Source organism: Dryobates pubescens, chromosome 3 (assembly GCF_014839835.1).
Source record: "Dryobates pubescens isolate bDryPub1 chromosome 3, bDryPub1.pri, whole genome shotgun sequence".
Lineage (NCBI taxonomy): Eukaryota > Metazoa > Chordata > Aves > Piciformes > Picidae > Dryobates > Dryobates pubescens.
In genome coordinates this window covers 40,922,611-40,949,909 of record NC_071614.1, presented here as the reverse complement: position 1 = coordinate 40,949,909, position 27,299 = coordinate 40,922,611, and the positions used below count along the sequence as shown (strand labels likewise).

Below are 27,299 nucleotides of genomic sequence, written 5' to 3'. Positions count from 1 at the left end.
TGTTTAATTCATCAATGAATGCATGTTTTGTCTATTCTGATATGTATCTTGAGTAGTTTTCGTGTGTTCCATTAATCTTTCTAAATGCTGATACTTATTTTCTTCTTTTTCCTGTCACTTCTGCTTCTTGTGATTTTATGAAGCTCAGTTGTTCAGTCCTACAGATCTGAAATAAAACATTTGCATGCCCTGAAGCATATGTCTTCCTTTGTTGTTGGATAATTGACTGGGTTTTATATAATATATGTGACTGGAAAAGGAAAGTTTGCCTATGTGAAAGTGAACTCGAAATGTTGATACAGGTTTCTCTTAGTTTCTAAAACATGAAACATGAAATTCACAGAATCAGAATTGTCAGGGTTGGAAGGTACCCCAAGGATCATCTAGCTCCAACCCCCTGCTACAGGCAGGGATACCCTCCTCTAGATCATGTTGCCCAGAGCCACATCCAGCCTGACCTTAAACACATCTAGGGAGGGTGCTTCCACCACCTCCCTAAGCAACCTGTTCCAGTTTCACCACCTTTAGGGTGAAGAACTTTTTCCTGATGTCTAATGTAGATCTACCCTTCTGTAGCTTGGATCCATTCCCCCTAGTCCTATTACTACCCAAAAGAATTACAGTGGGCAACCAAATTCTTAACATCACCTATTTAATCATTCTTAAGAGCTTCAGACTAGCAATACTGTCTAGATACTAGTATAAGGCAAGAAACAAGATTTTGATTCTGTTTATTTTTTTTCCACAGCTTATTGCTAAGCATATTTTGTTTTTACATTAATTGTATTTCTAATTAAGTTAATCTCGGTGCTATATTAATTTGTATTTTTCTTATCTGTTCTTCTATGAGATTCAACTTCCTTTCAGAATTTTGCTGTTGGCAAAGCTTTCTTACTCACACTTTCCTCTGTTCTCTAGATTGCACCAGTGGAAAATGACAATAGCTATGATGAGCTCAAAAGAGATGCCAAGATGTGTTTGTCATTAATGTCTCAGGGTTTGCTGTATCCTCAGCAAGTGCCTTTGGTACTTCAGGTGCTAAAACAAGTGAGTATGGTGCAAATAGCTTAAAGCTGCTTATCTGATATGCTCTGTGCTTTAAAAAAAAATTGTGATTCGAAGAGAATCAGATACTGATTTTTTTTTGGAGGTTGAAGGAGTTGTAGACATTTTTTAAAACATTCTTACAAATACTAAACACCTTTGATAAGAAATCAAACAGTATTTTTATAAATTGCAATTTGGTTCAGCAGTGGATCATCTTAAGCCAGAAATGTCTCCTCATGAACATAACAATTCAAATCCACATTCAGAATGAGTCACCATATAAGGGACTGCTCTTGAATCTCTGCCTTTGTATGGTTTTACAGCGCTCTGGAATTGAATGGTTCGTTCTGTGTAGCTTGTCATGCAACAAATGCCTTTTTTTCTTTCTGAAGTCGTTCAAGAGTGAACTACATGTTAGTAGGTAGTAAAGCTACCTGTGCACAATGTTGGGGGACACAGAGCCAAAACAGTAACTGAAGCATTGCAGTCCAAGCTGCACTCATGCTTTGCACTTTCAATAACTTGGAATTCCACAAGCATGTAGAGATCAAAGTAAAGGAACTTTAAAAAACTTGGCTTTCTAAATCCATTGTGTAGAATACATATTCAAGCAGAAGGGGATTTATGGTTTATTTATATCTGCCTTACAAACTGATGTTGGGAATGAATCGAAGGGAGAAATTTGCCTGCTTTGTATTTTACAGTATTAGGTATCTGTTAAATAACAATATGCTTTGGAAATTAAGCCTGTAATAAATTACTGTCTAAATAGTAATTGTATGCTTTGGAGTGTACGTCAGAAAAATACTCGAATAAAGAAAGTTACTTTCAACTGTCCCCAAAAGCTTTTGCTAAAACAACTGCTAGTTGCTGTCTTTCACATTCATGCTTTCTCCTACTGATTTATTTATCTGTATTTGTAGACAGCAAGAAGCAATTCTTGGCATGCTAGGTATACCATATTAACCTACCTCCAAACCATGGTGTTCTACAACCTCTTCATCTTCCTCAACAATGAAGAAGCAGTCAATGACATTAGATGGCTGGTTATAAAACTCCTGGAAGATGAACAGCTCGAGGTGAGTACTTTCTTGCCCTTGTCAAGTTCTATGAAAAAGCTACTGGTTCTAAATTACAACAGCAAGTTTTTCTAGCTTTATAGGATTTATTTCTTTGCTATTCCAGTTTTTCTTTTTACAATTTCATTCCAGGAAAACAGCTGTTCAGAAAATACTTCATTAGTGATTTTTACAAGTTCCATTGTTCAACAGAATAGAGCACTGCTTTATTTCATTCTTGGTTTAAGTGCAGTTGAAATAAGGATATTACCATTTTACTATAAATAAGTAGCTTGCATTTTGGTTGAAAGCTCAGCTTCCAATGAGGTAAAATGCCTTTCTGTGTGAAAACTACATTAAACTGCCGTTTGTTAATCTACAGGCCTGTTTCCCATGTAATCATATCAGCTTAGGGGAGACCTTATTGTTGTGTACAACTGCCTGAAGGTTGTAGCCAGGTGGGGGTTGGTCTCTTCTCCCAGGCAACCAGCACCAGAACAAGAGGACACAGTCTCAAGCTGCACCAGAGGATGTTTAGGCTGGATGTTAGGAAGAAGTTCTTCATAGAAAGTGTTATTGGCCATTGGAATGGGCTGCCCAGGGAGGTGGTGGAGTCACCATCACTGGAGGTGTTTAGGAACAGACTTGATGGGGTGCTTGGTGCCATGGTTTAGTTGATTAGATAGAATCGGATGATAGGTTGGACTCGATGGTCTCAAAGGAGATGGTAAAAAGTAAATGCTAGCAAGTTGCAATGCTTATCAATGATAAAATTACTACTTTTTTTTTTTTAATGCATCCAGCTTTCTAAGGAATTATTTCTTTAATTATAAGTAGCTTTTCCTTAGCCTTGTGAAAGATGCATGCATAATAAGACAGAATTTGTCTAGCAGCTGCTGCTTCTAATGATGTTACATGATTCAAAAAAGATAATAGTTTGTCAGCATACTCATCAGTCTGACAAGTTTTAGTATATCTTTTGAGCTAGTGATGCTTCAGTATATGCAAATGAAAGGAGATAAAATCCAAAACCTTGGCTGTGGTACACACATACTCTTGCCAGATCTATGTGTAACTGTGCAGTGTACTCTTAGAAGTGTTGTTCAGGGTCTTAAGCCTGTTCTTGGATAAAAATAACTGTACCTGATGTGAATCATCAAGTCTTGTCAGGATTCAAAAAGGTGGCAGAAGAGTCACAAAAGTGTTTTGGTACCACTAACTCATAGATTCAAAGGCTTATATTAAATAATGTGAATTTAATGATATTTGATCACGTTTAAGCATAGTGAAGAATCTGCAGTGTTAATCTCCACTGTGTTCCGTTTCTCCTGTGCCACCATTTTTGCTGGTTTTGGTGCTGTTGGTAAAAAGCAATTAATTCCTGCTTTTGGGTACCTGGGTGCTACTTTTTTCTTTCTAGAAGAAAAGGTTCTGAAGAAAAGATCTTCTCCCAAAAGAAAGATCTTTGTTAGGCCTTTTTGAAGCTACATTTAAGCAGTAGCTGTACCTGAGAAGTGAAGGTTGCTTTTGTGAAGATTGATTTGGAATACACAACTGAAAATTTTTGGTTGAACGGGTTGGACATTACTGTCTCCTTAAAGAACAGCACTTGGACTCCTCTACTAACCATGCCAATGTCAGTCTGCAGATGACCATTCTCAAGTCTTGCATGTCACAATTTATGAAATGAGCTGGAAAGCAACAACTTGCAATCTTAGAGAAGCTGTTTCTCACACCAATTACAGCACTTATCCCATAATCTCACACAATTCTGAAAAATACCTTTTATTCACTTGAATACAGTTTATCAAATTACTTAAAATGTATTAAATTGTTCCTCTGTGCTATAGAGATGCAGGTCAAAAAAGTTTGTGTTAGGATCGTGTTACCATGGAAGCTTTGACTTCTCTTTGGAAAGCAGTCTTGTTCTTTCTTGATAATTGGCAAAATGCAGCATCTTGCAGAGTTACTCCTCTGTTTTTTTAATGATGGCTGAGTGTCTCTTGTGACTGCAATACAAAGTGACCATGGGTCATAGGACAGTCTGACTCCTGTGGAATAGAATCATAGAATCAATAAGGTTGGAAAAGACCTCAAGGATCATCAAGTCCAACCTGTCACCCAAGACTCATGACTAATAAACCGTGGCACCAAGTGCCACATCAAATCCCCTCTTGAACATCACCAGGGATGGTGACTCCACCACCTCCCTGCGCAGCCCATTCCGATGGCTAACAACTCTCTCTGTGAAGAACTTTCTCTTCACCTTGAGCCTGAACTTGCCCTGGCACAGCTTAAGACTGTGTCCTCTTGTTCTGGTGCTGATTGCCTGGGAGAAGAGACCAACCCCCACCTGGCTACAACCTTCAGGTAGTTGTACACAATAAGGTCTGCCCTAAGCTGATATGATTACATGGGAAACAGGCCTGTAGATTAACAAACGTTCCAGCAGCTCAACATCTTTCCTAAACTGAGGGGCCCACAACTGGACACAGGACTCAAGGTGTGGCCTAACCAGTGCTGAGTACAGGGGCAGAATGATTTCCCTGCTCCTGCTGGCCACACTGTTCCTGATGGAGGCCAGGATGCCGTTGGCCTTCTTGGCCACCTGGGCACACTGCTGGCTCATGTTCAGCCAGCTGTCAATCGGTATCCCCAGGTCCCTTTCTGCGTGGCCGCTCTCCAGCCACTCTGACCCCAGCCTGTAGCACTGCCTGGGGTGGTTGTGGCCAAAGTGCAGGACCTGGAATAATTTCTTGCACCCAGCTTTAAGCACAGGTGTTTAGAATAGAGGAAAGCTGTGCTTAAAGAGTAGTTTTGGAAATCCTCCTTCTGAAAGTGAGTCATGGAGACAATGTAGGAATGTAATAGCTAATGTGATCCCACAGCTGGTAAAGGGGAAAAGTAAACAACCCTGAGAAACCGTCTCTGTGTGTGCAGCAGGATAACCACCACTGTATATCATCCCCAGTTCTTGGGTCATCCAGGCAGTTGGAGAGAGCTGCAGGAATGATTTGAGTTTGGAAAAACATGTTTTGGAGTAAGAAATTCCATTTAGTCAGATGTAGAGGAAAAGTGACAATGACTGTATTCCCCTTAAAGCTATGGTGGTAGCGCTAGCCTAGTTAATCTGCAAGCATGTTTCTCACAGTTTTCTCAGCCATAATTTGATCTAGGAACCTGTCTGAGGTTTATATTTTTATACATCAGTGAACTCAATAGATAGCATTTATGTCTTGATAAACATTTTTCATATTGCACTGCAGTATTACAGAACTGGGATTGCATTCTCTTTGTATGAGTAGCGCCTTGCAAATACTGGTGAGATTTTGCTTGTTGAGTGTTTGTTTTTTTCTGATAATGTTACTGATTTCTAGAATTCAGTCAGTTAATTTTTGTAAAAAAAAAAAAAAAGGACCACCACCAAACTAACAAAACAACATCCACCACCAAAACCAAACATCAAATCCCTTATGGCTGATGGGGAAGAGTATTCTTCTGTTGCTCATCTGTAGTTTTTTTTATTCAGTAAGTCATCGTGTGAGTATGATGATCTGTAAATTGTCATGTGTGAATGGTTGGCTTGTTAGTGTATGATTTTGAAGGCTTTGTTTCTAAGTGTTCCCTACAGCAAAATGTTCCTTTCAGCTAGGTTATTAATTGGCAACGAAATTGGCTTTAGTACAGCAAGTAGTGATGTAAACGAGTACAGATCACTTGGGAGCTTGCTCACTTTACAGCTAAGCTTCTTTCTATTCTGGGTCTAGCATTAGCACATCATGTTTCATTTAATAGCTTAGTTGTTAAGAGACTTACAAATTGCTGATAATACTGGCAGACTTTGATTTTGTACTTCTTTACACCATTAATAAAGTTAATTTGAATATTTGAATAATGTTGAAATTTATGTGGAACAAAATGAAGCTTCAAGTTTATTGTTAACTTGCTATGTTTAATTATTGCAGCTCTTGCAGCTATACTTAGTGCTTTGTAGAGGTTCAGAACATTATGTTCAAGAATATAATTTATTATAATCTGATGCAGTAGATTCAGAGAATTGATAGGTGTTTGTACTCCAGACAAATGTTTTGTTTACAGTTACAATATGTACGTTAGCAGAAAATCTGACAGTGTTTCAGCAAGTTGATTTCGTTTTCAAGTTTGGGAGGTTTCTGTCAACTTGCAGTTACTGAGAATGGAAGTGAGTTTCAGAGGCACTCAGTTTAAACATGGTTTTATAGTTGTATAGCTATGGATTTAGGAGATTTGAATAGATTGTGAGGGGCGAAATGAAATACTTTTGAATAAAATACAGAGTTTATTTAAAAAATGTGTATCATCTTATGTTGATACAGAGACTATTATGAATGTTGAAAAGCAGGCTGATTATTTGGGGTGGCATGTCTTGTTTAAAGTCAGATTGTAAACCTACTCTAGTCTATGATACGTCTTGACAGTAGAGTCAAATTCCATTATTGCCTTGACTAGTAGGTTATTTTATGACAAATTATGTGAAGGTAACTTGGCCTAGCTAGATATGTCTAAAAGGACAGTAATAGCATAACCACCTGTTTCTTACTGTACATGTGTGCTTAGTAATTGTGGTATGTATTGTCTGTGCTCCTAGGTGAGAGAAATGGCTGCTACCACACTAAGCGGTCTGCTCCAGTGCAATTTTCTCACAATGGATGGGCCTATGCAGACTCATTTTGAACAGCTGTGCAAGATGAGGTTACCAAAAAAAAGGAAGCGAGATCTGGCTTCAGTGGTGGATACAATTCCTTCTGGGGGTAAGAACACCATGTTGGTAGCACATTAGGAAGAAAAATCCTTCGTGCAGTGCTTCCTCTATCAGTCCAGATAGACTAGAATGTGTCCTGTGTTGAAGCAGTGTTTAGAAAACTAACATATACCCAGAGAAACATAAGGGCTGTTGTTTGTGCAAATGTTGTTCCTTCCACACACACACTAGGGGGAAGAAAAGAAAGAAAGGAAAAGAAATAAATAAAACCCCCCAACAACTTCTTCTTAGGCTTCTGACCAGACATTTAGTGCGTTTGAGTCACGTTCATGTGACGCAGGAGTGGGTTTCCATACTGTCAAATGGTTCGGGTGCTTGAGAATACATTCTGAATGCAGAAATAGGGAACAGTGAAGAAAGATTTAGTTTATGAGCTATTTACTGAGTAGAGAGATTCTTTGAGAGAAGAAAGCCCTGTTGAAATGCTTACCAAGTATACAGCATTTGTTGATAATTTTTTTTAAATTATTTTTTTACACATCATTCCATTACAAATTTAAGATAAAGATTGACTCTGTGACTCTCTAAGAAAGCAGAAGCAATTGGGAGATCCATACACCCGTGTGAATTTGACTATATGGTCTGTAGAAGTACCTGGCTTTCTGTAGAAGTCAGAGAGCGCTCTACTGTGTCAGTGGGTTTTGTTTTGTTAATTCAGGATCAGAACTTGCTCAATATTGGCACCAGTCTGTTAATTTAATTAGATCACCTCTATGTAATGGCTCGCTTCAGTCATGGTCATCAATCAAAAATAGTTTTATTTTCACTGATAATCAGTTTGAAAGTTTGGCTATGTCATTGAGGAGTGTCTTAGACAAGACATTTGCACCTTGCCAACTGTAAATCCATATCCTGCATTGCAGACCTAGTTAAACGCCATGCTGGTGTACTGGGACTTAGTGCCTGTATCTTGTCAAGTCCATATGATGTACCCACCTGGATGCCACAGCTCCTGATGGATCTCAGTGCTCATCTTAATGATCCTCAGCCTATTGAGGTAAAAATACCTAATTTCTCTGATCAATATATCATGTCTGAAATGCATGTGATTCATTCTTGGTTCTCCTTTCCTAGAAATAAATAATAAGAAACTTAAGAAGCTTAACATGTGCTGCATTTTATTAAATGGTTCTAAATCTTAAGTCATGAACTACTTACAAGTTTTGTTGTTCTGATTTCATTTTGGTGGTTCGGTTCTTACTTTAAAAGCATAAACTGAAAGGTGCAAGAAATATATAAGGAGGAAATAGTCTCTTTTAAATGTGGCTTATGTGTATGCTACTTGAGAAAATAACAACCTGAAACCAAAAAATCATTCTGAAATTTATAAAACAAGCTTCTATAAGCAACCCTAGAAACAAGTTTTAAATTAAATAATTATTGAAGTCTGCTTCTTTCCTTTGTCCACTTTTGTGGACCTTTGCTGTTTTAACTAGAATAGTGAACTTATGGCTGAATGTGCTGGGTTGAGGCAGCCCCCTCTCCCCACCAGGGGCAGGAATAAACCACTCAGACAAACGGATTGCAGAAGTGATGCAAGTTTAAATAGAAAGCAGTGAATGTTACAGAAAACCCAAAGCGCAGTGACAAAGAAAGATCCCAAAGCAAACCCAGAGGCATCCCATTCCCACCTGAGGGTACACCGACGACCCCCAGGGCTCCTTCTTCCCCCTCCCTCTGCTGGGCTAGTCTCAGCTGGCCAGGCCTGAGACTGCCCATCCCCCCGTGGCCTTGGGCCTAGCAGGCCCAAAGCCAGGAGACATCTCCCCCAGTTACCGGCTGGCGGAGGAGGAAGAAAAGAGAGAGTGCTAGACCCCGCACTGGATCTTATAGAGGTGCAAAGAATTATGGTAAGAAATACACAATTTCCTGTGTCCATCCCTCTGGGCTGGACTTCTGGACACAGGAAGTGAACACATCAGGGGGCACCCAGCTCAAACTGCAACACTGAAGAATTCCATAGACTGAGCAAATTTTGCTTTGGTGTGCTTTACTGAATTAAAGTGAACTGAGGGGAGGGTTGTGGTTGGGTGGGTTTGGTTTGTTTTGGTTTTTGTTAATAACAAACCTAATTATTTTACTAGTAGAAGGTAGTTTACCTCTGATTTGTTTCTTCTATGCACATAATGTGATTGATAACTCATTTTGAGACCCAAACCATTGATTTGAAACATTCAAAGGAAAGGGAAAAAAAAACATTTCGCTCATAAAATTCTTTATAAGAATATTTTAATTTTTTCAGACACAATTTTGTAAGTCCAAGAATCATTTTTATAAAGATGTTTGAATCATGACACTGGTCAAAATACTAAACAAAAATAGAACTTAAAAAACTGGGAAACTGGGCTGAATTCCCAAAGCCCTTTTCAACCTTCGTAACCGCTCAAACATGTTGCAGTTGTTTTGTTACGTTTAATATTTGTTTTATCATGGAGCTTAAATCAGTAACTCATGCAGATCAATATTGATTGTCTGCTGTGCAGATGACCGTGAAAAAAACCCTGTCAAATTTCCGGAGGACCCATCATGACAACTGGCAGGAGCATAAACAGCAGTTCACAGACGACCAGCTACTAGTGCTTACTGACCTCTTGGTTTCACCATGCTATTATGCATAGAGAGGTAAGATTATTTGTTTTGACGTAAACTGACAGAAACATGTCTTGTGAAATCTAGTCTAGCTCTCCAGCCTAATGGGGAAAGCAAGGGAAAATCCCTAACTGCAGGGAATATTCTATAGCCAAGTGTCAGTTCCTTGTACCTCCAGTGGTCTGTTTGAGGTAAGATCTAAATATTGTCCATCTGTTTGTCTGCCCCTGTATTACACTAGTGTTTTGCTAAGACATGTTTGTTTTCTCGACTATTGATGTCCTTTTCTCCATTTTCTGTCAGTTGGCTGCCCTTTTAAACACCTGGCAGTTTCACTGAAGGCAAGGTACTTACTACTTTGTACTTCTGATGCCTTTGAGGACTTCAGTCCAGTAAATCATCTAAATCTCACAATGGGGAATGACTGCTACAAAAAGCTTTCCTCTTCCACATTATGGCTTTGCTACCAGGTCCCTTCACACAGGCATGTCCCCAAAGAGTGAATCCATTCCTGGGGTTTCTCTTTGATATGCTACAATGTTGTGATGTTTTATGATAGTATTCCAAGAGAAGTTGTTGTTTTATTTTATTCATTAATTTCTGTGGCAATAGCATGAGACAATAGTCTTGTACTGAATTCTTATTTTGAATTCCATCTTCTTTTTTTTCAGATTTCTCCTGGAAAAAATAGCATGTAGGAACCTTTCTGCAAAATAAAGGAAACTCAAAAGATAATTTATCATGTAGAAAACTTCGTGTTGGAAATCCTGATGCCTAATCAAACCCACTTTCAAATGCAAATATAAAAACCTAATTCTGTTCATGAAGAATTTCACCTCCCCAGGGTCAGCTGTGGGAGCCCCACAGTCTCCTTGTAACTGTGCTTGCAGAGCCTGATTGTGAGTTTATTGCAAGACCCTCCTCATTGGCCTTCGTTACACATCTGTCTTGTTTCTGCTTTCTTGCACGCAGTGACTTACACTGCACATTTTTTTTTATTCTCTTTTCCTGACCCTTTTTCTCAGCTGCTTACAGCATCCAAGATAGACAGAACCGGAGAGCACTGCAAACCAGAATATTCTCAGTGAAGCTGTCCAATTCTGTTGATGCAACTTCTTACCTAGTCAGCATCCAGTACAAGAAACCTCTTTCTCAGAGTTTATTTTTCACTACTTGGATTCAAGTGCCCACTGGGTGACAGGCTCTGTATCATTCAGTCCACCTCAGGGCAGGATTGCCTTTTTGTATCTTCCCTGTCAAAATGTAAATAGCTGATCTTCTCTGTGCAGTATAGGTGATGGCAGGACAAAATGTGGGGAGTGAAAGCTCTGACTTGCCTGGCCAGGTCTTCACAGATAGCTTGACCACGTATGGAAAAAAATCTTATGATCACTTGCACATTTTTAAGGGTGAAAGACTATGGGTGTTTCCATATAATAGAAGCCCACAGAGATGAAATAATAGACTACCAAGCAATGGTTGAGTTCATGGAATGAAATGTAGGCCCAGTGTGGAAAGGTGCTGAGTGGGTGACTTGTCTGAACAGCGTGTTCCCATAAGGAGTGTCCCTGTGTGAGCGAGCATTTCTTGTTCAAAGATGCTGGAAGCTCTGTATTTTTTTTGCCTGCAGCTTTGTTCGGAGACTGGTATTTGTTGGCTATTTGACACCATGTTTAATACGTGTTACATAGTTGTAAAAGACTGTATAAATTGTAGAGGCATTGCATTGACAAAGCATTGTACAGTTTGCAACCTTTTACATAACAGCATTGTGAGATTAATTTGTAAAGATTCATACTTAGCTGTTAATACAGTAGTAGTCCTGGCTTTTGTATCAAATCAAATGCCATTATTAGTTTTTTAAATTATTTTCTTTAACAGGATATCTCTTCATGTCTGAAAGGCAGAGATTTGCTTTGGTTTTCTTGTATCTCATTATTACTATGTCTTGTTCGGATTTTAATGCAACAGTTGTGGCCACCTCTGAATGCTGACATTGCCTGTTCTGGTGTGATAAGTTCCTAGAATGTGTGGTACACTGAAATAATTCAACTGGTGTGTGTTTCAGCTTCCATGCAACCCTTCAGGAGCACTGATATGTCTCGAGTGATCTACCTGCTGAGTGTGTGACTCATTCCAAACTTCAAAGCACAGCAGTGTTCCTGGTGCAGTATTTAATGACTTGTCAGCACACCGATGTAACCACTCTATAGCGTAGTGCCAAAATTATTATTTCAATTGTGTATGTAGTTTAAGACCAATAAATGGACTGTTTGTAATATTTGTATTTTTGAGGCATTTCTAAAGTGGAAATTTCTTATTCTGAGACTGCAATTTAAGATTGTTTACTGTGCTTTTGAGTGTCTTCTTTCTTTTATTGGGTATGTGTTTATTGTGCAGTTCAGGTGTGAGTTAAGGGAGCATTAAGGTTTAATTAATAAAACTAGCTTTTATATTTATGTAAAAATATGTTGTACCTAGTGAGGCTTGCCAAAAAAATTAGTGACTTCTGAGAGGCACACCTAAAACTGGAGAAACTAGTTTGAAGTGGAGGTTAGTTTTGCTGATACAATTTAGGGAAAAAAAAGGAAAGTATTTGTTGCAGAGGATAATCTTTAATGCATGTATTGGATTAGTAACTACTGGAGCAGATCTTACATGTGCTGTTTCACCTACGCTACGGGCAGCTAAGTATAGGAACCAGCTCTGCTGCCTTTTATTGTAGTTGGGAGTTTATTTTCTTTTGTATCCCTAGTAAAAGTGTAGCTTGGAACCGGTTGCAGTGTTGAGGATCCAGTGCCTGGTGGAAAATCTTCCCTGTAGTCAGAGCTAGGATGGTAAATAGGCAGGTGGGGTTAATTCGCAATAGCTGTTTGTAAATCAGCAAGAAATCACTTGATACAAACAGAAAATAGAATACCTATTCGAAGTACAGTTCTATAGGATAAAATATATACCCATGGTAGTGCAAACAAAGTGGCACTGACTTTTTGTGGGTGAATGATCTAGTCTCCTATTATGAGAATGTAGGAACAATCTTGAGTTTTTCATCAAATAGCGCAACTCATTTGTTACTTTTATTCCCTACCTTTCCCCAGGCAATATAGACATGTAATGAATTCTGAGCTTTCCATCACTTTGTCTTATGCTGTCTCTTCCCTAAAACCTTAGGGGTGAAAAATCTGCAATCCCTCGGGAGAGGGAGACATTTATAGCTGAAGAAGAGAGCATTTCCCTCCTTGAACAGTAAGACAGATGGGAAAAAAATCTTAAAGATGTTGTGGTAGCAGTGGTAATTCTAGTGACCACATATCAGTGACCGTTGCTGTTTGAAGCACCAAAGAATGAAGATGACGTAAGGCAGAATTCATTCATTTGGAGGTTTTGGGATGGGGGTTGGTGGGGTTTTTTTGCTCATGTTTCAGTGGCTGTTCAGTGACTGTCTTGCAAGATGATTAAGTGAAGTGATTGTATTTCCATAACCAACTTGGTAAGTTATTGGATGTGAAAACCTGCTGAAGTCACAGCAGACATGTTGTTTAAGAAAATGATCAAGTAGGTGAATAAGACTTCAGCTGGTGATTAACTGTGATTGGTTTGGACTGAGGGATTTCCCCCTCCCCCCCCCCCCCCCCCCCTTGGTCAGCAGGTGCTTCTCAGAGCTATTAAGAGATATTTAGAAAGTAAAGTTCGGGGGGGGGGGGGGGGGGGGGGGGGGGGGGGGGGGGGGGGGGGGGGCGGAGAATGTTAATATTCTCTCCCTGGGAAGGAGAGTGACTCTCAGTAGAGCAGTCTTGGCACAGATGAAAGCTTCAGCTGTTGCTGACGGAGATTAGTAGCAAGAATAATGCTGATTTCCAAAGGGTGCAAAGGAGAGGGAGCCTTGCTGGCCATGATCCTTTTCTAGTTCTGGATTAAATCACCTTTTCCACAAAAGTTCATCCTACTTGCCCTTTTTGTGCTCTTCATACCCTTACTGCTACAGGTGTTTCATGTATATTACCCCAGCAGATCTTGATGCAAGATCTGGACACCCACTTCCCCTGCAGAATAGTGAGAGGTACTTACAAGTAGGACCTGCAATCATTTCTGATTAGCATACTTTGGAAAACCAGTAGTAAACCAAATAAAGCTGTTATAGAAGTAAATGTAGTCACATTAGGAGTAAGTCTATGTAGAAGCCTGGGTGAGTTCACCCACAAAAGATCCAGAGTCACAGATTTTGGAAGAGTATCAGTTAAAAGGGGAAATCGACCTAGACAAATGGAAATAAAATCCAGGACATTAAGTTGGAGTAATGAAAGCTTTTATTTATTCTTTTTCTTACAACTCTTGTTAAAATCGTAAGATGCTGTTTTTAATGCTCAGACAAAGGCCTAATGTGGACTTGAGTATTAGATGCAGTGTGAAAGTAAGGTCAGTTTTTATGCAGCGTCTTGCTCACTACTGAAGTGCAGCAGCTGATCTGCTCTGAAAGGGCATGGCTATTCTGTGCTATTAAGTTCACATGAAGAGAGCAATCATCACTGTTTCCTAAGCATTAATCACTTTGAAGTAACTGCATGAGACTGATATTACGGCAGTCTTGTTTAATCATGCAGCTCAGCACTCTTGAATAAGAACATTCAAGAAGGGAGATTCCAGGTTGTCAATGAAAAAATAACTTCTACTCAACAGGGCCAGGAGTCATCCCCAGAGTTCAAACTAACCATGATGGCAGAACAAAAAATGTAACTAAGGTGAGAGAGAACAGAGCCTGAAGCTATGGAACCTTCTCTGTCCTGTATGTTTTTTAAGACCAAATACCAAAGCCAAATGGGCCTGACCAGGTTGGGGGGCAGTGTTGCAGCCTTCTCTGAAAGCTGCTGGTATTTCCCTGCCACCAATCTTGGTAAGAAATCCAGCCTGTGTGCCAGCTGCAAGCATGTTTACCATGCAAGACTCATAGGCTGGGCTGCTGTTCTGAGTCATGGATTAACTTAAAAAAAAAAAAAACACCCAAGCTCTTCATTTTAAACAAATACATTGAAAAATAAACAAGCAGGTACTACTGGCAAGCTTTCAGCTATCAGTCTAACATACTTGTCAGTCTTGATGGTTCTGCAGAGCACCTACATGATTGCTGTGGGTAGAGGAAGATAATTAAGATGTGTGTGTATAAATGTGTGTGTATGTAGAAATGTACTATATAGGATAAGTACCTGTGCCCAAGTCAGAAATGCTGAGTCTACTATATTTAAACAGCACTTTTCTGCCTTACCCGGACTTTCAGTGCCTGCCTGACACTCAGATCCCTGTGTTGTGCCTGCCTATGACAGCATTTGACTGGCTTGGATAATGTGCACCGAGCATGGTCAAATCCATGGAAGTGTTGTAAAATGATCCCTTTAAGTCTTCCAATGCTTGGCACTCTCCATCACTTTAAATGGCAACTACTGTATTTGTGATCATAGTAGTTAGCAGTAAACAGATAAATAATACTAGTTTGTTTTTTTTTTTCACCCCAAGTGGGAATACAGAAGTTCCTTTGCCTTAGCTCCTGTGCTTCTAGCTCTAGATAAGCTTGCCTGGGAAAGCAGCACTGCAGTCCAAGCGCAATGAGACAGTGTGCAAAACTATTGATTTTGGATTGGGGTGCACGTTTTGTTGGTGTTAACAGGGCCTTAGGTGCTTAGCTGTTGATGGGATAAGGACAGGGCTGTGACATGCCTTAGTAACAAAGTCTCCACCTGCCTTACCTGACCGCTCTGCTTCATGAGAACCTCAGGGGCAAGACTGCTGTGTCCAGTAACCTTTGCCCTGCCTCCCTCTTGCCTGGGACGAGACTTGGTGAAACTGCAGGAAAAAAACAGATCAAAGCTAGAGTTGCTACACTGTCTCTCATCAACACAGCGCAACTGGAACTGTTTGTGCCGGGGCTGCTCATCAAGCTTGAACCGCAGGTGCAGCGCCAGAGACGATTAGGGAAGCTTGCGGAGCTACAACCTCCCCCTCACCACCCCAGCACACCACTTCCCACGGCAGCTCTTCCCGGAGGCAGCAGGACGGCTCCTTTCCGGTGCCACGGTTACGGCAGGCTCTCCGTGGCGGGGGCTGTAGGTCAGGGGCTGGAACTGCGGGAGGGGCGGGCCCTCTCCCTGCAGCCGCACCTCGGCCGTGACTTCAGCGCCGCGGCAGAGGCATCAAGGCGGGATGCGCCAGGCGGGGAAGGGGCCGGGCCCCGGGTGCAGCGCCTGTGGGTAGGCGAGTGCCATGGCGGGGCGGGCGGCGCCATGTCGGGGGTAGCCTTGAGGGAGCGGTGGCGGCACGGCCGCGTTCGTGCTGCGGGGCAGCGGGAAGGGCGGCCCCCGCCGCGGGCCCGCCTCGCCCGCAGCCGCGGTGAGGGGGAGGCGGCGGCGGGAGGCCAGGCGGAGATGAACGCGTCGGGACGGCTGCCGGCGGGGGGCGAGCAGGACCCCCCCGCAGCTGCTCTGCTGTCGTTGGGTGGGAACGGCAGCGCGGGCAGCGGCCCCGCGGAGCTGCGAGAGGCGACCCATGCCGTAACGCTGGCGGCCTGCGTCTGCTTACTGGCCCTCATCTTCTGCCTGGGCTCCTACGGCAACCTCATCGTCCTTCTGTCCTTCTTCGATCCCGTCCTCAGGAAATTCAGGACCAACTTCGACTTCATGATCCTCAATCTTTGCTTCTGCGACCTCTTCATCTGTGGGGTGGCCGCCCCCATGTTTGCCTTTGTGCTCTTTTTTGACTTGACCCGAGGCGTCCCGGGAGCCTTTTGCTTCACCTTCCACCTCACCAGCTCCGGCTTCATCATCATGTCGCTCAAGACAGTGGCGGTCATTGCCCTGCACCGACTGCGCATGGTGCTGGGAAAGCAGCCACACCACACAGCCTCCTTTCCTTGCACCCTTCTTCTCACCCTGCTTTTGTGGGCTACTAGCTTCACCTTGGCTACCTTGGCCACCCTCAAAACCCACGACTCCCGCCTCTGCTTGCCCATGTCCAGCTTTGCTAGTGGTGAGGGGAAGATCATCCTCTACCTTTACGTCATTGACTTCATCTGCTGTGTGGCTGTGGTCTCTGTCTCCTATGTCATGATCGCCCAAGCCCTGCGGAGGAATGCCCAGGTGAGGAAGTGTCCACCTGTGATGGCTGTAGATGCCTCCAGACCACAGCCCTTCATGGGACCCCTAGCCACTGGGGCCAGGGAGGGCGTGAAAGGCTCCATGCCTGCCTTGTACAGGAACCAGAGCTACAGCGAGCCACAGCATGTCCAGATTCATGGTTATGCCAAGCGTCTTGGCCAGCCTTTGGCCACTACTGGCCAACTCCAGCTAGTGTCAGCAGTCAACCTGTCCACAGCCAAAGACTCCAGAGCAGTGGTGACGTGCATCATCATTGTGCTTACAGTATTGGTTTGTTGTTTGCCCTTGGGCATCTCTTTGATGCAGGACATGCTGTCCAGCAGCAGCAGCTTTGTTCTCTACCAGTTTGAGCTATGTGGATTTACTCTCATTTTTTTCAAATCAGGATTAAATCCTTTTATATATTCTCGCAACAGTGCAGGACTTCGGAGACGGGTCCTCTGGTGCCTGCAGTATGTAGCCCTCATCTTTTTCTGCTGCAAGCAGAAGACAAGGCTTCGGGCCATGGGCAAAGGCAGCCTGGAAGTCAACAGGAACAAGTCATCCCACCATGAGACGAATTCAGCCTACATGTTGTCTCCAAAACCTCAGAAAAAGTTTGTGGACCAAGCTTGTGGTCCTAGTCACTCCAAGGAGAGTGTGCTGAGTCCTAAGGTGTCTGATGGGCACCAGCACTATGCACAGAGCAGCTCCACCCCCATGAACACTCGGATCGAGCCCTATTACAGTATCTATAACAGCAGTCCTTCCTTGGAAGTGAGCACACCAAACAGCTTACAGCCAGCAAACTCAGCTTTTGGGTTTGCCAAACCCTACATTGCCATGCATTATCACACCACCCACAACTTGGTGCAAGACTATGACAGTGCTTCAACCAAGCAGATACCAGTGCCCTCAGTGTATCCTTAGAAAAGGTTCTGGTCTGGGCAAACCCTTTTTTGTTTTTGTTAATAATTATTTTGAACTTGGTGTTACTGCTGCCAGTTAAGGAAGTCGGCACTAACATTGATACCAAACTATCTGCATTTGAAGTGAATACTGGGATATTACTCTGATGATGCTTTCTTGAGTTTCTGAGGGAAGTGAAAAGGGGGGATGTTGTAGATCTGTATTTGGAATTGTTACATAAAGGTGTTTTTGTTACCAGATTTTACTACTGGACAGGCAAAAGAGTAAATGTTGTAATGATACAATTAATTATGTCACCAGGTAGAATGTCTTGGAGAACAGTGCCAGAAGTATTACTTGTTAATCTGTATATCTGCTGTATTTTCAGGAATTAGAAGCGTGCTCAGTATTATGTGACCTAAGTTTAACCTCTTCCCGTTGCAGAAGGTTGAAAGATTTGGTGATTTTTCTTGTAGCAAGTGTCAGTAATAACAAAAATCCTTTAAATGTGTAGGGTGAAATCCTGGCTCCCTTGAGGCAGATGGTAACATTTCCATGAACTTGCACTGAAGTTTAGGATTTCAGTCTCTGCTTCCTAAAGCAAGCGAAGGTGTTTTACAGAATTACAGTGCCAGTGGAAAAGAACTTCTGAGAAGTGTTGTGGCACTGTAATAAATCTCTGAGGCATATATATATATATCTTAATTCACATTTATTTCAAGGATTGGTGATGTTCTGTATCCCAAAATAATTCATCAAAGTATTTTCCACCTGATAGAAGTAACTGTGCAATACCTACTGGAAGATAAAGATGAATATTGAAGTATTGTGGTACTGATACACTATGAGCCATGCAGGAATGTTCTTATTCATAAACTTGCTTTTTTTGTCTGTGAGTTTGTATAAAAGCAGGAATTGGGGGGATTCAGCTGTGATATTCCTGACATTCTTAAAAGCAGAATGACCACACAACTACAAGTTTTTGAGGTTTTCTTAAGAACTCTAATAACTTTGATTCAAAGGTGAGTAATCTGTCTACTTACAAACTTCAGTGGTTGAGCTGCAGACTGAGCAAAAGCATGGATATGTTTTTATGAGTCTCCCACGTGCGTGGTGTCAGGTGTTGTGGGAGTTTCTTGGAAAACAAGGATTTGAGAAATTTAAATGCTTGGCAATTACCATTTTAAGTGGCCAGATCTTTTCAAAGCAAGCAATCACCCTTCAACTTCTGTGGACTTCAGCAGAGCCTTAGTCCCTCTGTAATAATGGTGCCACAGACTTCGGGTGCCTTGTTGTAAGGAAATGCCACGTCTTGGGCAAAATTGCAGTGATGGGAAGCTGAAACAACCTGTTCATCTCTTTGCCCTGTGTGAGTTGTCCTGGGTTTAGGCTATTAACTAAACTCTTTTCAAGGTTTTCCTAGAAGACTGACATCATGAATACTATTTGTTCAACACTCTGCATTTTAATTAATTTTGAATAATTCATGATAGCTTTATTGCAATAAACTGGATGTGAACAACTTTCTAATACACCTGTAAAATGGAAATTATTTCCATAAGTAATTTCTTTCTGGCCAAGTACTTTTCTCTATAAATAAATAACATGGTTCTTTATAAAGTAATTATAAAAGATAACCGAAAGATCTGTTTTGCTTGGACTTTCTTTGCAGTTCTCTTCACTACTAATTTGGAGGAAAAAACCATGGTGTCTTGTCATTTTGTTTCAAACTACATTCTTAGCAGCAATTACGGTAAGGAGCGTAGGCCAGGACCCCGTAAGTTGTTGCAAGATGGAGTCGTGTACATCAAGGGAGTTGAAGATACACATTAAGACTTCATTTTATCATGAAGCAGATTTCAGGTTTATTGTCTGTATGTAAATTCCTGCTGTGCTTTTGGTTTAGGTCATAGGAACTTCATCACATGACGGAAGATAAAATCCCTCACGTCTTATTCACAAATGTAATTTGCATTGATTATTTCAACAAGGGGACACAGTCTCAAGTTGTGTCAGGGGAGGTTTAGACTCGAGGTGAGGAAAAAGTTCTTCACTGAGCGAGTCGTTCGTCATTGGAATGGGCTGCCCAGGGAGGTGGTGGAGTCGCCGTCCCTGGAGGTGTTCAAGGGGAGATTGGACGTGGCGCTTGGTGCTATGATCTAGTTGTGAGGTCTGTTGGAACAGGTTGGACTTGATGATCCTTGGGGTCTCTTCCAACCTTAGTTACTGTGATACTGTGTGATACTGTGATTTCAAATGGGAGCAAAGCGAGAAGGGTAGAGCTTTAGGATGGAAGAGGGTTTTACTGCCTTTATGCAATATATTATTAAACTAAAGAACTGAAATATCTTCAAAGAACTTTGTTATATTGCTTTTCTGTTAACTCCTGCTGCCCATTGTATTAATACTACAAATGTGTTAATATTCTTAGAATGCCCGGTAGGGAAGTGCCACACCTTTTAACCAGCAGTAGGAGCAAAATGTGGTTTAAACTGTCAGTTGTACTAAATAACTGCTTGGGGAGAGGCTTATGGATGTAGAAAATAGAAAATGGATTTGAAAATATGTACAATTTATTTGAAGTGAATCGTTAAGTAATCATCATATGATAAAATAATCAGTTTAGACCCTTCTGGAGTGTAATTTTTCTCCTTTCCTTTAGCCCACTTGTTGTATAGCAACCCTCTTCTGCTGAGCACAGGACCAGCAAAGCGTGAGAGCAAGGTTAGAAAAGCAGCAATCTGATTGAGAGGGGAAGCAAGAGAGTGCTGGACAAAAGAGCTGGATAATGTGTGTGAAGAGAGGAGCTGGGTAAGAGAGCAAGTGATAACAGTATGTGAATTCCCAGTGGTTTAGAAAAAGCAGTTGTGTAGCTGGTGCAATCCATAACACAAGAAAAATCAGCTCCTGCCTGTGAATGGTGGCAAATCTTTTCTTGCTAAACCTCTGAAGGAAGCTCTTACCTCTGTGCTGTCGCGGTTTGTGTGTTCCTTAGGTGTACACAGTGTGTGTTCCCGTCCTAAGCTGGTTCTGGACTACAACTTTATCTTTGAATGACATCACCTTCCACTTCAGTAACCTCAGAAAGACAGGTGGGACGTGCAGTGTGACTCAGGCTGTTCTTCCTTTCAGGTAATATCCACAGCACTTTTAAGAAATAGCTGAAGCAAACCAAGCACCCAAGAAGGAAAGTCTGTTTATCAGTGCTTATGTCTCATCCCTTCAGGTAACGGGTTCTTGTATCAAATCTAATAACTAATGTACTACAGCCCCGCAGTAGTGACCTCTCCTGGGACTGATCCAAGACAAACCTGTCTTGCATACAGCAGCCTTTGTAGGAGGTAAACAGAGAAATACTTTTATTTGACCACAGACTTTCCAGGTACAAGCTCTATATGTTCTTGTACCTCATTCCATCTCATATGCTTCCTGAGTGGATCCATTTTCTGTTCTCATAAGTGGTTCATTGGTTGTTTTTAAGACAGCTGCCAGCTGTCGCCAGAACATTTTCTGTTTGTGTTCCTCAGGACTCCACTTCAAGTATGTTTTCCTTTTCAGCAGCTTCCTGAGCTTGCTGAACTTCTGTGGCACACTGTTGGGTGGGAGGTCTTCCAGCACAATCATGATGAGGGAATCCTGATTTTCATTCAGGACCCGGTGTTCAGCAAAATACAGTTCATATTGACACCAGCAGCTGTTTACAAAGCTGGGAGAGAGAACAAAAAGGACTTTATGGCTGTTCTCTATGCAGTAGAAAATGTTACCAAGTACAGGATGCCCTGGTTTGAAATCCCTCTCATGGTAACAAATTTTGAATCCATCCATTTCCAGTTTTTCCAGTAGATTCTGTTTTGTCCAGTTTGCATCATGTTCGCTGTATGAAACGAAGGCATCAAAGGGCTTGTTTTCTGGCCTCTTCTCGTACTGCTTCCTCTTGGCCATGCACCAGTACCAGCCCATCTTCATGTACCACAGGCCATCGAACCGCCAGCACAAGCCCGTCAACACCAGAACAACCAGAATGGCAGCGCACGCTGTGATAGCCATCTGGATGCCCAGGGAGCAGTGCAGAAGTGTGAGGTTGCTGCTTTCCACCAAGGAGCCCCTTCTCTCGGGTGGAAAGCTGCACCTGAGGTTTCCTTTGCCATTTATCTGCAGCTGGGGCTTGCGGATGTAGACGTTCACAAACCAGTACAAATCACAGTTACAAAAGAAATGTTTACCTTGGATGGTCAAAACACTCAAACTTGATAACTGACCAAAAGTGTCTTCCACCACAGTGGTAATGGCATTATCACTAATGTCTAACTCAACCAGAGAAGTTGGGAGAGAGCCACGCTGCAGGAAGGAGATCTTATTCCCTGATAAATTAAAATACTTCAGCATCGGAAGAGATTTACCAAAGTGATCAGGGAGTTCTGAAATCAGGTTGTGGCTACTGTCCAGGTTAGTGAGCACAGAAAGGTGGCTGGTGGGCTCCAGCCTGGTGATGAGGTTTCCAGAAACATTCAAATGTTCAAGTTTCTCTAGGGCATCAGTTAATAGCAATAGGTTCAGCTTATTCTTACTAATATCACATTTTGTTAAAGTCAAGGGGAGATACTCGGGGTGCATATCTGTGATTTTATTGTTTTGAATGTTAAATATGGTTAAGTTAGAGGCAGATTTAAAACCAGGGGGTATCATTTTAATGTCACTATTGCTTACGTCAAGATGCTGCAGGGAGGGAGGGAGGTCAGGAAGCACAGAAATCCTGTTGCTGCTGAGATCCAAAAGCAATAGTTCTCCCATTGTGTCAGCAAACCACTCTGGCAGTTCTACAATGGAACAGTTGGACACTTTGAGGTGTTTGAGTTTCTTGGGAAGGCTCTCAATGGGGGTGCCAGCCTGGTTTCTGACAAATGAAATGGCATTAATATGTACAGTGCCAGGGGAAAACTTTGGGACTTCTTCAGTGACTTCTGGGCGCGCAGTGTAGATGAAGTGGTTTCCTTGTACATACATGTGTTCTAAGTTAAAGAGTTTTGTAGCAAAATTGGGGGGTATCTGGCTTATGTTGGTGAAGGACAAATCAATGACCTTGATGGTTGAAGGCAGACACAGTGTATCCAGGCTGTTTATGGGATTATTGCTAATGTTTAAAAACAAAAGCTTGCTTAAGGGGAATTTGCAGATAGCCTCAACATCCAGAATGTTAATTGTTAATTTGTTGCAGCTGGCATCAATGTACTGCACATTTGTCATCGGCAAAACCAGGGTGAACAGTGACAGAAGATCCATTTCCAGGTCACAGTGACTAATGTCAAGCTCCAAAATGCTGTCCAGCTGGGCTTGGCAGAGATCTGAATCCAGTTTTAACATCAGCTCTTCCTCAGAGAGTTTCCTGTGTGACAGATTGAGCATCCCATTTATTGGTGCTGCACAGAGATTGGGCTGTAGTGTGCCTGCCGGAGAGTCTGCTTTGGTTTGCTCTCCTCGTCGAAGAAGATTCTCTGTACTTCGCCTCAGCCTGGGGTGAACATTGTGCAGGCCAGATGGACCTCCTGAATGTGGCAGCTCCTTGGCAGGTTCCAGAGCAGCCCCTGAGGATTTGTCAAAATATTTATAAAGTTGCAAAGAGCCCAAGGCTTTGCTGGTGGCTAAGAGCTTCAGGCTGGATGGAATACCTGAGACAAGAAGCTTCTTGTCATTAAATGATAAATTCACAGAGATAAGGCTGAGCAGACTCTCAAATGCACCAGGTTCAATCTCCTTAATCTGATTGTAGGAAAGGTCTAAAACTTCCAACGCCTCAAAACCTTCCAAGTCTCTCTTGGTTATTTTTTCAATTAGGTTATGTGAGAAATTGAGAGCTCTTGCCATTTTTGGAGCTTGTGCTTCTGGTACAGAAGAGAGGTTTAAATAAGAGTAGTTATATGCCAGTAAGGCACAGGCTGTAGGTGTTCTCAGGAATCCATTTGGTCTACTGAATAAGAAAGAAATGAAGCACAAATGAAGGCTTCCAACAAGGATTCTCATCCTGAGGAAAAGAAATTTTAAAAATCAATCATTACAGCAGACTCTGTGTTAATGAATACCCTTTAAAATATCCTAATTTACTTGCAAGCACAGAAATTGTTTCTTTAGTTGACTTTATGAATCCCTTTTTAGAATAGAATAGAATAGAATAGAATAGACCAGACCAGGTTGGAAGAGACCTTTGAGATCATTGAGACCAACCTATCATCCAACACTATCTAATCAACTAAACCATGGCACCAAGCACCCCATCCAGTCTCTTCCTAAACACTTCCAATAATGGTGACTCCACCACCTCCCTGGGCAGCCCATTCCAATGGGCAATCACTCTTCCTCCCCTGGTGCAGCTTGAGACTGTGTCCCCTTGTTCTGATGCTGGTTGCCTGGGAGAAGAGACCAACCCCCACCTGGCTACAACCTCCCTTCAGGTAGTTGTAGACAGCAAGAAGGTCTCCTCTGAGCCTCCTCCAGGCTAAGCAACCCCAGGTCCCTCAGCTTCTCCTCATAGGGCTTGTGCTCCAAACCCCTCACCAGCTTTGTTGCCCTTCTCTGGACACATTCCAGCAACTCAACATCTTTCCTAAACTGAGGGGCCCAGAACTGGACACAGGACTCAAGGTGTGGCCTAACCAGTGCTGGGTACAGGGGCAGAATGACTTCCTTGCTCCTGCTGGCCACACTGTTCCTGATGCAGGCCAGGATGCCCTTAGCCTTCTTGGCCACCTGGGCACACTGCAGGCTCATGTTCAGCCAGCTGTCAATCAGTACCCCCAGGTCCCTTTCTTCCTGGCCACTCTCCAGCTACTCTGACCCCAACCTGTAGCACTGCATGGGGTTGTTGTGGCCAATGTGCAGAACCCAGCACTTGGATGTGTTCAATCTCATGCCCTTGGACTCTGCCCATCTGTCCAGCCTGTCGAGGTCCCTCTGCACAGCTCTCCTACCCTCTAACAGATCAACATTTACTTACATTAAAAATGACATCATGCTTCATTATTGTGTTCAAGAGGCAATACTAAAAGGTGGTGTCAGAGAACAATTTGAAGGAGGGCTGTTCATTTCAGGTCATTGTAGATAAAGCTTGAATTATTTTTCTTAATCTTTTTTAGGCAGGTAATGAGTAGCCATTGGAATAGCAGCTTCCCCTTGTACAACCTGAGATGCACTTCCATAACCACTGCCTGGGACTTGAATTTTATGTCACTCATCCTGGCACACAACCACCAGGTAAATCTGACCTGTCCAAAACCTGCCCAGCCACTTCAGTGGTGTATCCAAGAGTAATGGTGCCAGCAGCTCCAGGTTACTGAGTGGTTTGCTCTCTGCCATGAATTTACCAGTGACCATCTATTTATTTAGCCTTCCATTTTAGGGTAAGGAAAAGCATAAGTTTGCTTCAAAGTAGGGTATTGGAGGCTTGTATGAGGCAACCTGCACCAGGAGAGGTGAATGCCTCTGCATCATTTATATTTGGACTTCCCATTCCCTGGTATAAATTGCTGCCCAGCTCCTCTCCTGCCCTGGGTCTGTCTGTCTGACACCTCTGGTCAGTGTCTTGTATTTATTACCTGAATATGGAGGTGTGGACTTTCAAGTGAGCAACCTGGTGTCACCATAGTCGCCTATCTTGGCCACCAGACCCAGACCATCAAGTTTAACTAGAGGGAAGAGACACCAGCAACATTCCAGCTCTGTCCTCTGGATTCTTGGCTTCGTGCAGGACACCACCAGCCCAACCCACTTTCCTCTACCATGCTTTGCACCAAGCAGGAATAACCCACAGCCCCTCAGGTGTTAAAAGGGCTGTAGATTTAAAGTTGAAAGACATCCAGTGACCCACCCTGTCCCTCTTGCCCCACTTTTACCTGCTCTCCTTGGCGCTGCTCCCCTGTCAATAGCTGCTGCCACAGCCACTGCCTTTTGTAGCCCTGGGAGCAGAGCGGGGCGTGCCAAGACGCCCCCAGGAACCGCCCAAGCAGCATCTGCAGCCCCACTTCCCTTGGTGAGGCTGGCTGAGGAGACTTTCTTCTGCAGATTCTTCTTCCCTGTGAAAGCTGTAATGTTTTCGCCATCATGCTGGTACCAGCAGTTGCTCAGCTTGTCGTTGAGTGGAAGATTGAAGGTGAAAATTGTTTGTTGTAGTACTTAGGCACTGTGAATGCTGTTGTCCCAAGGGATCTGTTGACTTTGTTCCTACTCAAGCATCACAGGAAAGGTCTGGAAGCACCAAGCGTGACCAAGGGTTATAAAACTGATTTACAACCCTAGTGTGGTTTGTGGTGGGGTGTTTCCTCAGATGGGGATGTTTCGTTGTGGGCTGTCATGTGAATACAAGGTCTCATATGCCAGAAGCACTCCAGCAAAGTGAGCAGTTGTGCCTTCTGTGGACTTTCACTAGGGAGAAAATAATAACAGGAGGTTTTCTTAGTGTTTGTAATGCTGCCTTGAAGGATGCACTTCCTGTGTGCAGCTAGCTTGGTTTGGAAAGCCAGCAGATTGCACAAGGTGTAGAGGTCTGTCTTTTCCTCAGCTTTTTCTGCTGTTGAGCTGGTTTTTCCACTGTTTTGTAACTACCAGTGACAGGAAACTCTTACAACAGCCCAGAGGCTCCCCTGTCCCATCTTGGGGGCTGAAAAACCCCAAGGTTGTTTATGGTCTCTTTCTAGTCTGACTGGGCACTTCCCTGCCCTGGCAGGTTCTGAGAATTGCCCTGAAGTTACCACTTTTTCTGCAGTAGAAGAGACCAGAAATTAAGAACATTCTGAACAAGTCAGGAGACATTCTTGCTCCTGCTTTCACCTTGGGGTCCTCCCCTGTGTCCCTGAGTTTTGCTTTCTTCACCTAAACACAGCTGTGCTGCTTTTGAAACTCAGGCTCTAGGTCCCTCTCTGGGAAGATGGAGCAGCTGTATCCAGTACAGAGCTCATCAAACCTCAACTCTTTGTCTGGCCCTAAGAGTAAATCATGTCTGGAAGTGGCTAAGTAAAAAAGAGTATTTTTGGGGTGCAATAATGGTTATTCTACCTACAAGCTATGCTGGCATGAGAGTAACATTTTTTTTATTCAGCATTTTTTTCCTTTTCTTTTTTTTTTGTGGGCAACCCACAGTTTTGGGGATTGTGGAGGAAGAGCAGCCCATGAGAAAGGTCTGTGTGAATCAGTATGCACACCATGGCTGAGAGCAGAACCAAGGCAGGATTGTGGTTTCCCATGAGGACTCAATAAAGAGCTCTCATTCCTGAAGGTGATCTTTCATTTGTTCACTGTCTCTCTGCAGAGGATATTTTTTTGTGCTAGAGAGCTGAACCTGCCCAAGAGCTGCTCAGGACCAGAGATGATGAGCCACCAGCCTTCAGGAAAGCAGACCTTAAAGGAGCTGCTTCTTTTATTAAGGTGAGCATAGATTTGAGTGCTGGACGAAATAGTAAGATACTTATGACCAGTACATGCACTTGTCTGCCTCTGTGCAGGGGGAGGCAATAATGCTCTGTATTTATTTGCCACTTGAGAAAATCTTTCCAAGACCTGTCATCTTATTTCACCACCTCAGCCAAGTGAAACTTCCCAGGGGCTGTCTCGCCGCGCACACTGAGCCACTGCCTCCTCTTAGACATACAGATGTCTTTATATAAATATTGTCTCTGCTTTTTGATCAAGTCTCACAGAAAATTAATAACTTGTGAGCTTAAATTACAATTAAAAATGAGCTCTAGAATGAACCTCTATTGTCTGAGAGTCTAACAGTGGCAGTATTTG

General features: G+C 42.6%; 3 protein-coding genes across 3 annotated transcripts in view; 2 read left to right on the top strand and 1 right to left on the bottom strand.

The window, feature by feature from the left end:
* Positions 1-10,798, top strand: part of PSME4 (proteasome activator subunit 4) — a 63,177-nt gene extending 52,379 nt beyond the window's left edge. Inside the window, exons 42-47 of the mRNA XM_054180030.1 lie at positions 919-1,047; positions 1,971-2,126; positions 6,733-6,895; positions 7,770-7,903; positions 9,390-9,528; positions 10,167-10,798. Coding sequence (XP_054036005.1) covers positions 919-1,047; positions 1,971-2,126; positions 6,733-6,895; positions 7,770-7,903; positions 9,390-9,524 — 717 coding nt within the window. The 3' untranslated portion in view covers positions 9,525-9,528; positions 10,167-10,798. The remainder of the gene's footprint in view (positions 1-918; positions 1,048-1,970; positions 2,127-6,732; positions 6,896-7,769; positions 7,904-9,389; positions 9,529-10,166) is intronic.
* Positions 10,799-15,643: 4,845 nt separating this feature from the next.
* Positions 15,644-17,812, top strand: GPR75 (G protein-coupled receptor 75). The gene has a single exon (XM_009902091.2). It carries the CDS (start codon positions 15,768-15,770, stop codon positions 17,544-17,546), a length of 1,779 nt encoding a protein of 592 aa, XP_009900393.2. The 5' UTR covers positions 15,644-15,767; the 3' UTR covers positions 17,547-17,812.
* A 3,076-nt stretch (positions 17,813-20,888) lies between these two features.
* Positions 20,889-23,569, bottom strand: LOC104301675 (toll-like receptor 2). The gene has a single exon (XM_054180029.1). It carries the CDS (start codon positions 23,541-23,543, stop codon positions 20,934-20,936), a length of 2,610 nt encoding a protein of 869 aa, XP_054036004.1. The 5' UTR covers positions 23,544-23,569; the 3' UTR covers positions 20,889-20,933.
* Positions 23,570-27,299: the final 3,730 nt, after the last annotated feature.

Excerpts from the sequence above, each read along its gene's own strand:
- GPR75 (XM_009902091.2), top strand. The coding sequence starts at position 15,768 with ATGTCGGGGGTAGCCTTGAGGGAGCGGTGGCGGCACGGCCGCGTTCGT.
- LOC104301675 (XM_054180029.1), bottom strand. The coding sequence starts at position 23,543 with ATGAGAATCCTTGTTGGAAGCCTTCATTTGTGCTTCATTTCTTTCTTA.